At 33.6% G+C, this 12,533-nt stretch overlaps 2 protein-coding genes across 2 annotated transcripts; one reads left to right on the forward strand and one right to left on the reverse strand.

Moving 5' to 3' along the window:
• Nucleotides 1-3,385: 3,385 nt before the first annotated feature.
• Nucleotides 3,386-6,498, reverse strand: LOC102808637 (kin of IRRE-like protein 2). The gene is made up of 5 exons (XM_078008404.1): nt 6,459-6,498; nt 5,558-5,875; nt 5,040-5,324; nt 3,507-3,773; nt 3,386-3,414 (listed from the first exon to the last, which is right to left on the reverse strand). The coding sequence occupies exons 1-5, from the start codon at nt 6,496-6,498 to the stop codon at nt 3,386-3,388; spliced, it is 939 nt and encodes a 312-aa protein (XP_077864530.1).
• A 2,514-nt stretch (nt 6,499-9,012) lies between these two features.
• LOC102808749 (B-cell receptor CD22-like) lies at nt 9,013-12,197 on the forward strand. Its single transcript, XM_085498829.1, has 6 exons — nt 9,013-9,100; nt 9,688-10,176; nt 10,433-10,705; nt 10,850-11,113; nt 11,201-11,464; nt 12,067-12,197. The coding sequence occupies exons 1-6, from the start codon at nt 9,013-9,015 to the stop codon at nt 12,195-12,197; spliced, it is 1,509 nt and encodes a 502-aa protein (XP_085354955.1).
• Nucleotides 12,198-12,533: the final 336 nt, after the last annotated feature.

Below are 12,533 nucleotides of genomic sequence, written 5' to 3' on the forward strand. Positions count from 1 at the left end.
GGGTGATGTCGTCGCACAAGCGCAATGCAGTTCTTGAATTTTCTTCGCGGTGTAGTGGATTCTCGTAAATAATGTGCATTGTTCAATGAAAATAAACGTTCTGCTGTTGATGCATCGACGGCAGATGGCTAAGTTGTTACGTATATCTCGAATGTAGGAAGTTTCGACCAAACACATGTTTTATATCTTGTTGATTGAATCTATGCAGTTCTATATATTAAGTAATCCAAAATCTAAATAAATGTACATAACAGCAAAGACTGTGTTTGAAACTATTTCCGTAAAACTATCAGTAAATACAAATAGTACATTTATAAACAAAATACAACAACCTAGCGAGCACCTCTGCTTGTGTAAACACCAGATGTGTTATTTACTTAAGGATTATAAATGATTAATATTATTTTGCCTGGCGTTGTACATAATACGTGTCGCATTGTTTTTGTAATTCAACTATTCTATTGTTTTACTAAAATAAAATGTGAAAAAGTTTTCTCTTCTAGTTTCCTTTTATCGATGATTCCACATACATGTCAAGCATGCTCATGTATAATTTTATTTTTCCAAACATGGAAAAATAATTGCTAAGAATTGAGAATAGTTGATATCGTCACAAAAAAGAACATATCTAATAGAGATTAACACAAGATACCTACATAACATGTATCAAATGAATTCAGCTGGTAGTTTTCAAGAAGTCGTCGGAAATAGCAGTTTTGACATAAATGACCCAACATATTAAAAAAAATACAATATTGACACAAAATCTGAGAGACCCATTCAAGGTAGTAGTATATTATTATTAGTATTCAGTAAAAATTATTAGTATTCAAGTCGCAAATACAAAACTTGTTATAATTTATAGTTATTTCGTCAATAACATAATGAAATTAAACAATTGTTAAGCTTAAGAGCTAATCCTTACAACAGACAATGATGATCATTGTTTCGCCTCGTATAGTATATTTCTGATGTTGTGTCTGGCATCAGATTTTTATTTGTCACTATAATATTATTTTAATAACTTGTCAAAAAATCTATTTCTTACCTCTATATCTGAACAGATTTTATCATGATTATATATTTTATACTCACTGTAGTTTGTTTAGTGAATTATTATAATTATTATTATTATTATTATATGCATATTTAATTTGTATGCTCATTTGCTAAAACAATGAGCGATTTAGCATGACGTTCGAAGTTAACACGATGTTCTAAATATTCTGACTTTTACAATGACATGTACGCAATGTTATCTACACTTTATTTAATGCGGTTTGCAAGTGTCCTCGTCAAGCATTGTTCTTAGTAGAACACCGGAAAATATATCAAACCGGAACTAATATCGCACGTTAACGTTCGACATTAATTCCTGGCCTGATTCGCGCATATGCGTCACACAAACCCATGAGATTTGTCACAGCAGAACGCGTTCACCGGAGGTTATTCTATGTGTGATATTCTTTGGCTCTTAAATCAAATTTATGAAAATAACTGTAAAATGTAATTATGAATTTGTTTTATCTTCGTAAAGTGTAAAAACCCATTTTCACTATACATGGAATTTTCATTTTATTTCTTGTAAAAACGTAAAATGCCTTTTTAATTTTCTGTAACCTGTATCAGCTATCTCCCTCGCCCACCCTCTGATATATGTTGACAGCAAGACGCTCGTTTTATAGGTGAATAAAAGCTAAACTTAGTAGTAGTAAAGCCATGAAACTGATTTGTAGTGATGTAAACGTGATACACGGTACAGTAGATTTTGGTAACGAGTCGTAACAATTTGTGGTTGTATAGGGTTAGAATGGCGCACTGACTTATAACCTGTTTACATTCAAAGCCTAGAGTCAGCATGCCAATACAATCAACACATGCAAATATGATGTTTCAAGTATACAGATTGGTTGACTTCATTTTATTTAACAAACAGATGAATACGTTGTTTGCCCGACTTCCTAAGCATACACAAGCAATGGTATACATTGCATGTTGTACTTCCGGGTCATATCTGCAGGTCGAAGGTTATCTCGCAACATACACGCGATTTTCTAGATAGAGGAGCAATTTTCATATAGCGGCGCGATTTTCAAGTAGCCGACCGATTTTTTCAAGTAGCGGAGTGATTTTCATGTAGCGGAGCAGTTTTCAAGTAGCCGAGCAATTTTCAAGTAGCCGACCGATTTTCATGTAGCGGAGCAATTTTCAAATAGCCGACTGACTTTCATGTAGCGGACCAATTATATATATGGGCCACCGTAGTTCCATGTTTCATATAATGTTTCAAAATTGATTAAAATGAGTTTAATTCGTAGTATATTTACACTGCACATCTAAATTTATAGTGTCAGTATCCAATCCATGACTTCCATTCCAGAATACATTATTTGCATGGCATAAATATTCTCCACTCATTGTTCGATTAACATTAATAAGTTCTAATAGGTCAATGCTTCCGACGGTTTGTTCTTTGTATTTCCACTCTACATCAGCAGGTGGATTCGCACTAACGTTGCATATTGAAGAGAAATTACGTCCTTCAACTAACATCCGTTCTCTCAAATCACTAAATGTGTTCACCGGAAAATCTATTAAATTATAGTAAGTCTAAAATAAGGTAGTTGATATTACGTTTGTTGAAATGCGTGATTTTTCGATTCTACGGATACAAGTTCAACTGTACCCGCATTTATTATACGTCTGAAATATTCTGATGAATTACTTACATTGAACATTGACAGCGACGGAAACACTGTCGATGCCGTTTTCTTTGTTCCAAAATGTATTTCTCGCTTCACAGGAATAATTTCCGTCTTGATCACGTTTTACATCAGTAAAGTTCAACCATTCAGTATCAGATGACGATGTTAGCCATTGAACACTTTCAGCAGAAGGATTCGACTCCCTCACGAGACAAAGTATATTCATACTGCTACCTTCTATGATATCTCCTCGTTCACTTGCCTCGCCTGATATGACCGTTGCAAGTTCTGGTTTAACTGACGACAAAACGTATTATTGATTTGAAAATGGAACTAAACTTTATACCGTTGTAAACTTACAAAAAAGAGGTAAGAAAAATTACAATCCCATTTTTAATTTTTTTTCGGGAATCGTTGAAATATAAGCAGCTACTAATAATATGTGTATAATTATTAATTGTATCTGTATCTGCTACATTCTCCTGCAAACGTAATATAACAAATTAATTAAAGTTGCCATGTATATTAGCAACAATTTGTCAAAATACTAGACACAGAGACAATATACGATTATAAATTTGTCTGGCAACATCAATACGGAACTGCAGAATTTGTGCCTGAGTGACGAGTATAATACTGATGCGACCTTCAATGACCTAGCCTAGTTTACTTTTCACGGCTTATATGACCGCCATAAGTTCTGGTTCAACTGATGGTAATAAATAAAATATATATATATATAGTTCTAGTCCTACCGTAAAACAATTATATATTGTTTATTCATTAATTCAACGGACTTACATTCAACACTGAGAAACACAGCCTTAGAATCATTACGTGTTTCGTTGTTATATAACATATTGGTGGCACGACATGTATACGTGCCTTCATGACGTCTTTCAACATCAAAAAGTACAAGGTCAGCATCACTGCTATTACTCTCCCAGTTATTATTGTCCCATTGTATTGTTGCCGTCGGGTTAGCATCTACTGTACATCTTGCCGTGTATGTATCTCCCTCGATTACTCTACCGTTACTGTTATCATTGATTGAAACAATTGGTCCATCTAGAAAGAATTAACAAAAAATGCTGATTCTAGTACCTGGCGTCGAACATAGTAATTCGGGAAAAATAAAAGTACACAACGTGATATTTCACCAAAGGTGGTTTGCAAAAGTGCGTGGGTCTTAGTCCTTACATAGACGAACTGGTTGGGAGTAATTCTGTGGCTAAAATACATTTTAGTATCAGTGCAGACAGAAATAAAACAAGCATTATAAAAACCCCATTTATTATTGTGCGTACGATTACTCATACCATGCATGTTAGCATTAGCATTACAAAACATGAGTTTGGGCAAGGTGCGCAAAATCCAGCAAATGCAACGACGAATTTCATCACAATTTCACCCGATTCAAAACATGTCTTCCATTATGTAAATAAAAATATAGAAAACAATGGTAGACAGAACATAGAATGGCTCCCATAAACGCCAAAAATGTTACATTCACTTATACACGAACGTGACAGAAAAAATCACAAATAACACTGTAACATTTTCCAATGAGCGATGAAGGTCAATTTATTTGGGATTCGACTCTACTCTATGACTGCCATGAATAACATTTGTGTACAACTCAGGGGTAGCCTGTTTGAACGAATATGAAATTTGTTATAGTATGTTGAAAACACGCGCGACCTTTTGGTCGCACGAACGCCCACAGAGCTTTAGAATGTTCAACGCTATTCGGAGCGCTATCGCGATTTACTACGACATGAGTTTGTAACCAAAACAAACATCGGTGGTCATTCACTAAAAGTTACATGTTTATTGTATTACCAATTGTTTAGGTACAACCACAACGAACTCTTTTTCAAGACACAAACTGATATATCAGAGACTAGTATGAAGTGTCGTTTACCCGAGCAAATGTAATATATTGTTGTTTATGCTGTTCTGTTAGATGGGATGACAATTGCAATAATTACTGTAAATGTAATATTTGTTTATTATTTCAATGATATATTGAATTAAAATATTTCTGACTCAACAGTTGTTTTCTACTGCCCTTGATCCCACCTATGATTTGTTCATGAAATGATGTCGAAATAATAGTCGCCTACAGAATTTAAGCGACTAAGAAAAAATAACTGTCCCCATTTAACATATGATTATAGTATAATAGCTTGTTTACTGTCATTTGTAATTGAAGGGTTAGGTAATATATTGTAATTCCAATGTTTGACTATTTGTCTTCAGACAGACACCAAAACAATGGAATGTCATTAGAATATAATACAAACACATGAACTCTCATAATCTATATCTTACATTCAATGGACAGTTCTATTTTATCTTCACATGCAGTGAGATTCCATAATGACGAAGATATTGTAGTATGTTCAAGTTGACAAACGAACTCAGCACCATTATGTGACCTGTTGAGTGATGTTGTCCACGCACTTATACTGAAGTTGCTGCGATAGTATTCCGTGTCGTCAATATACCATACCAAGTCACCAGGTGCATTGTTCGGTAATCCAATATTGCAAGAGAAATGTACTATTTCACCAGAAATAGCTACTGCATTGTTTGTTGCACATTGCGTCTTCTTATCTATAATTAACATTAAAACAAATTGTCATTCCCAACTATAAACAATCTTGCTACACCAAGAAATTTAGAGCACAGTGAATTACCACTCATATATGAAATCAATCTTAACAATACCATACTTACGAATATTCTCTTAGATCCGTATTGTTAATTCCGTTTGCGGTTCTGTGAAATTACACTGGTGTTTATAAATGCGTATAACTATGTTTTCGTGCACACAAATCAATACTTACCCAACACATACATATATGCATTCGGTGATTGTCCTGAATGTTTACATTCGTAAACACCTTCGTCATCAAATCCAATATCATAAATGTGTAAATCATAATTTAGGTCACCGTCTGCTATGTTGTATTTTCTCACAAATCTATTTTCTATTATCTTGTTTATTGCAATGATTGTATTGTCTTTCTCCCAAAATACAGTGTTACTTCGAGTCTCATCCAGTCTGCATTTCATCTCCGCGGTGTAACTTAACAGAGCAATGGTGTCTACAGGTGGGGTTACTATGATATCGTTACACAGTGTTCGCTCTACTATCAGCAATACTGTGAAAGAGTAAGTTAAAATTCATTATTTTTTTCCATAACAAACAGTTAATATGAGGGCGTATATTTGACATGTGCACACTCGTATAGACATCGCGTATCCACGGTAGTGACCATTTGCGAAACTTTCCCACGCCCGAACATGGCTGCAAAAATACACGATAATTAGCAGCTTAACACATGAAACAATGTACTTCCAATATATGTATGTATACCGTATATCGTCAGAGGTAATGCACCTATAACTTGAGTAACAACTCTGTTGTTCAGGGTTGTATAACATCTAGTGCAAATCGACAACGGCCAATGTCAGTCCAACAGGCACCCTCTACATATATATGCTGATAAAAAGTAGAAATAAGGTTGTGATGTCGGACAATGTCTATCTAATATCAATATAAATATAAATACTGGGGTAGATATACGATAAAACACACAAAGAATATTTTCATATTGGTAAGGCCACTTTCCGTATATAAATAGCTTACATAGTATAGTTGTTAACAACACATTATAATAACAACACCACTGACAGAATTGGTGAATTTGATTGGATTGTTGCTGTCTCAATACGTTGTCTTACCTGGAATGAAAATATTGGTCAAAACATGTTGTTCATACATCGTTACGTTTCATTAATGGAGTGACGATCACGTTGAATGTACTAATTGTCGATTATTTTGAGTTATTATTGGCATAATCCACCGACTGAATGCCACTAATGAATTGCCCACGCGATGAGTGTTATTCTATCACATGTACGCGTATGGTCTATAGATGGCGCTATTATACTGCTTTCCTTCCAAATTGCTAAACTAATTAAGACATTCAAATTATTTTCGATCACAATATTAAGCAGTCTACACTGACAATGATACCTCTTGATATATTTATGACAAGAGTGTAATATATTTAACTTCTTGCATAATTCAATGGGATATTTGATGATCTTGTCATATTATTTTCGCATGTTTATTCATCAGCAGCGTTCATTACATAATTCGAAATATATATTTTTTTCAATTGTCTTGGTATGCATGCAAAAAATTATTATCAAAAGAACGCATCATCAATTATTAGGAATGCCCCAATACGTTTAATCATGCTCATGTTGCTGGTGAATCTCAAATAGAAGAAAGAATAACGCCATATATCCATGGTTATGATAATATATATAGTTTGTTATTAAACAAATCCAACGAATGTAAGTCCAATAACGTTATCCTACAATAGTAAAATTCAGTTGAATATAGAGATTATAACGTGATATCTAGTTGACATATTCGTTTGCAATAGCGCCAACTACCGATCGCGCTTGATGTAAACATACAGAATGTATAATGTCTTATTTCATAATTATATAAAATATTAGGCTGCATTAAGCCAGCAAACTATATGTCTGATGCAAGTGTAGTTAATTTGTGATAGTAAACTTGTGAATGAATTTACAATAGCTTTTGAAAAAAAATGAAAAATATAATATAATTTGATGTAAAACAGCATTGTAAACTATATATATTTATAGTTATTATACATACATTACATTACATTACATTACATTACATTACATTACATTACATTACAATGAATATGCGGTACATATTTATTTATATCGATTTATATAAATAATTTGTGCTTAACTCAAATGATATTACAGTATATATGCTGAGGACTAATGCAACTCAACTGTTTCGCTTTTTAAATTGCAATTTCGTATTTATTCGTGTAAACTAAAGAAAATAGAAAATTGAGGATATTGTCACGAAAATCTGATAGCGGTTCAAGCTCTTTATAAAATAGCAAACCAATCAGGTTGTAAGAATTTAAGGAAAAGTAGTCGAAAAAAAACAATTTCTTTATCTGTAATGACAGAATTATTAAAAATAAAGATTCAATGAAATCGTCATAAAATGAGTAAATCTGATCGAGGGCGATTGAAAGTAGACATGTCATACCGTAATACCGGACAAACAAAGAATTAAAGAAACCAGAGAGTTTTCACGTTTAACACCTTGTTTATTCCGACATTTCAGTTACACCTAGCGCACTTTTTACATGCTAATACACTCGGGTGATCAAGTGACATATAACACCACGCAAACTTCGAAGCAATTTTCTGTAATAAATAATTACATGGACGCACCATAATTTAAACTACTTATCACTATACATCACCTTATACAAATTCGCCAAAGATGGATTTACAGGCTAAAATCAATTTAAATAAAAAAACAAGTGACAAATCCCTAACATCCTTTACGCACATAAAAATACATGCTGATAAAGGTTAAATGTTCATCATAAAATCTCCATTTATGCTTTTAGGAAAAAATACAAATCGATGTATAACAACCTGCCCCACAGGTACCTGTTCATCAAACATCAACGGGAAATCCGATACAGCTCTCAAGATATGACAATTTTTAAAATGACTACGTTGACCTGCATAATTTAATTCATAAAACAATGGTTGATTATGAAAAAAAAATATTTCATGCAGTTGCAGAAGAAAGCAATGGCCTCTTTAAATTTGTCAATTGAAGTTGATGTTGGTAGATCAGTAGAGTGCTTTTACTGTTCGTGTCAATGGCCAATACAATATATTTTTCTCTTTGCTATATATTATGTCAAACACTCTTATGCGAGATATGATACAAACTGAAGCCAGTGTATTTGTTTATTTTTGTTGTGCTGAATTTGATATGGCTCTTGAACAGCATTTATTAAACAAAATGGCGACCATTCAAGCTATTTCTAATCTGATCTATATACAATGCATACACTAATTGTGAATAAACTATGTAAGAGTTTTGATTTTTTCAGGAGATACATTTGATATAATATGTAAATTTTTAAAATAAGTTTTCATTAATAAATTTTAAATGTGAATCTTACGTACGAACTGGCTAGATGTTGGGGGAGATTTTGATCCGTAAAACAACATTTTAATTATTTAATGAAAACTCACTGTATATATAACAGCGGGTACAGTCGGTACATGGCGCTATTGCAAACAAATATATTCATTGGATAAAACGTTTCATTCTTATCAAAATTATCGATCTTGATTCTGAGAAAAATTACTAGACTCAAAAAAAAAATATATGCCCTTCTTAGTTGGGTTCAGGAATGTTATCATGCCAAATGTTGATCACTATCGAAGAAAGAATAAAACATTCTATCACAATGGATATAGTAGGATTGCAATTGCGCCACCTACAAACTGTAAGTATACATCACGATATAATCATATGGAATGTGTGGATTAGTACATGTGCTGAGTTGGGTCGGCAGTACATGACCAATAGTGACAGAAACGTTTCACAATTAGTATATTCAACGTGATCATCTCTTTGTTCTCAAAATCACAATGATGTATATACGATACTTCGTTACCAATATTTTCATTTCAGGTAAGACAAAGTCAATGGGCAGCAACAATCCCTTTCTGATGTACCTATTTGAATTCACTTTGTCAACTGTTAAGGTGCGCGACTATTTTGTATTGTAAACACGGGGTACTTTTTTCTAACAAAAATATATAATTTATTGACGGTATATCATTCATTTGCATATATATACCCGGGCTTTCAATTTTACCTCCAGAAGAGTCAGTGGCGGTGCAAGAGTGGGTTATCGATGACTATATTGAACTCCTTTGTTTCTGTAGTGGTTCTCTTCATTGTTGTGGGCGTAGTGACGTTTCGGAAAATGCCATGTATATATGGAGAGTGCTTATGTCAAATATAAACACTCATATGACCTGTTTGTAATGAAAAAAAAATAATGAATTTTATCTTACTCTTTTACAGTATTGCTGATAGTAGAGCGAACACTGTGTAACGATATCATAGTAACCCCACCTGTAGACACCATTGCTCTGTTAAGTTACAACGCGGAGATGAAATGTAGATTGAATGAAACTCGAGTTGGTTCTGTAGTTTGGGAGAAAGACACTACAATCATTGCGATAAACAAGATAATAGAAAATGGATTTGTGAGCAAATACAACATAGCGGACGGTGACCTAAATTATGATTTGCACGTTTATAATATTGGATTGGATGACGAAGGTGTTTACGAATGTAAACATTCAAGACAATCACCGAATGCAGATGCTAACCCGATGGCAACAATACAATGGGATAATACAGCTTGGAAGAATACTAGCAGTGATGCTGATCTTATACTTGTTGATGTTGAAAGAAGTGATGAAGGCACGTATACATGCCGTGCTACCAATTTATTATATAACAACGAACCACGTAATGATTCTAAGGCTGTGTTTCTCAGCGTTGAATGTAAGTATATACTCGTTCAATTAATGACTAAACAGTATATAATTAATTCTACATGTATTATTAGATATTGTATATATGAGAAATATATGTTGAAGCATTATCTAACTGATATATTCCTACCCTATTTTTAGGTCAGCCTTATTCTTTTTAATTATTATTTGATTCTTAATTGATTTATTTTAAGACGTGGTGATAAAAAACGCGTTTGCTACAATTTTTATTTCTATTTCATATCTTTATATTGCTTTTTCGTCAGTTAAACCAGAACTTACAGCGGTCATATCAGGCGAGGCAAGTGAAAGAGGAGATATTATAGAAGGCAGCAGTATGAATATACTTTGTCTCGTGAGGGAGTCGAATCCTTCTGCTGAAAGTGTTCACTGGCTAACATTGTCATCTGATACTGAATGGTTGAACTTTACTGATGTAAAACGTGATCAAGACAGAAATTATTCATGTGAAGCGAGAAATACATTTTGGAACAAAGAAAACGGCATCGGCAGTGTTTCCATCGCTGTCAATGTTCAGTGTAAGTAAATCATAAGTTTATTTCAGACGTATAATAAATGCGGGTCGTTAGACAGTTGAACTTGTATCCGTAGAATCTAATAATCACACATTTCATTAAGCGTAATATCAACTATCTTATTTTAGACTTATCTTTATTTAATAGATATTCCGGTGATCACATTTAGTGATTTGAGAGAACGGATGTTAGTTGAAGGACGTAATTTCTCTTCAATATGCAACGTTAGTGCAAATCCACCTGCTGATGTAGAGTGGAAATACAACGAACAAACCGTCGGAAGCAGTGACCTATTAGAACTTAGTAATGTTAATCGAACAATGAGTGGAGAATATATATGCCATGCAAGTAATGTATTCTGGAATGGAAGTCATGGATTGGATACTGACACTATAAATCTAGATGTGCAGTGTAAGTATACTACGAATTGAAATCCATTTTAAGCAATTTTATAAACATCATAAATAAAAATATAATATATCATTTGTCTCATTTTAGACCCACCTACTGTGGTGATATCACTGCTAACAGTCTATGAAGTTGGCGACAATGTAACTCTTAATTGTAGTGTCGTGGACGCCAATCCGATAACAGACAACATAACGTGGTACAGAAATGGTCAAGTTGTTCATTATTCAGCAGTGTATACACTGAACAATATAACACGTGACGATAAAGGCGAATATGAATGCAGAGCAACAAATATATATTTCGATGATAGTATGGGAATGGGAAATGACACAACAACTTTAATTGTTCATCGTATGTTTGTATTATATCAGTCATTTGAATATGAAAGCTACAAAAGCAGGACATGATTATGCATGATTCACCAGAAAGTTTTGCCTTGCTGGCCATAACGCATGTTCGGTTCCTGTATTATAATTTTATTTTCGACAGTTGTATCTAAATGCTTTGTTCATCTTTTGCATCCGTTGGTGTATAGCACATCATATTATTCAGGAAAGCACATTTAGAGAGCTTTAATCGAATGGGATATTTCAACCAATCAGTGAATATCCTGCTAACATTGTCAATGTCGATAGGGAAACTGATTTTTGCACAACTGGTATAATTCGTAATTCATATTTTAATCGTATTGCACACATCTTTGGAATTCACTCAATTCTCATTGTTTGTGGACACATATCGCTATGTTGTGAATGTCGCTGTTTACGAGCGGCCTGGGGAGTTCGGTTGATCAAACGTACAGTGGTAGCACAATGAAATATTAAAATAATATTGATTCTGCTCATTCTCAAAGAATTTACACTTTGAGCAATGTTGGATATAATCTTGCAACACGGTTAAAATAAGATCAAGTGTTTGTCTTAATTATAAATTTTTCGGTAATGTTTCTGTAGATAAACCTAAAGTAGATATTTCCAATCACAAAGATGGTAAAGTTATAGAGGGTGAAGATTACACAGCAACATGTTCAGCAGATGCTGAACCACAAGCCAATATTACGTGGATCTATGCAGGCGACACATAATTCAACAATGCTAGTCTATTACTGAGTGCCATTAAGATATATAGCAATGGGACATACACGTGTGTTGCTGAAAATAAACTTGGGAACGACATATAATCAATATATGTAGATGTACAATGTGAGTATAACTAAAATATACATTCCATATTTTACAAGCATGGTCACATGTTGGATATTGTACTAACCCGGAGACACATATATGTGAATTATAGATCCGCCTACAGTATCCGTTGTACCTGACATAATCTGTAAGGAGGGCGACGCGGTAACATTGTTGTGCAAAATAACCAATTCAAATCCAGATGTCGATACGATTAAGTAGTCAAAGAATGGTGT

Source organism: Saccoglossus kowalevskii, chromosome 5 (assembly GCF_978046115.1).
Source record: "Saccoglossus kowalevskii chromosome 5, keSacKowa6.1, whole genome shotgun sequence".
Taxonomy (NCBI): domain Eukaryota; kingdom Metazoa; phylum Hemichordata; class Enteropneusta; family Harrimaniidae; genus Saccoglossus; species Saccoglossus kowalevskii.

What these genes read in the sequence shown, in the direction of transcription:
- LOC102808637 (XM_078008404.1), bottom strand. Translation starts at nt 6,498, where the DNA reads ATGTATGAACAACATGTTTTGACCAATATTTTCATTCCAG. An exon ending in TGCATATATGTATGTGTTGG is followed by an intron (nt 5,325 to 5,557) that starts GTAAGTATTGAT and finishes TGTTAATTATAG; the next exon opens with ATAAGAAGACGCAATGTGCA. An exon ending in TGTGTTTCTCAGTGTTGAAT is followed by an intron (nt 3,415 to 3,506) that starts GTAAGTCCGTTG and finishes TATTACCATCAG; the next exon opens with TTGAACCAGAACTTATGGCG.
- LOC102808749 (XM_085498829.1), top strand. Translation starts at nt 9,013, where the DNA reads ATGCCAAATGTTGATCACTATCGAAGAAAGAATAAAACATTCTATCAC. An exon ending in TATAAATCTAGATGTGCAGT is followed by an intron (nt 11,114 to 11,200) that starts GTAAGTATACTA and finishes GTCTCATTTTAG; the next exon opens with ACCCACCTACTGTGGTGATA. An exon ending in AACAACTTTAATTGTTCATC is followed by an intron (nt 11,465 to 12,066) that starts GTATGTTTGTAT and finishes ATGTTTCTGTAG; the next exon opens with ATAAACCTAAAGTAGATATT.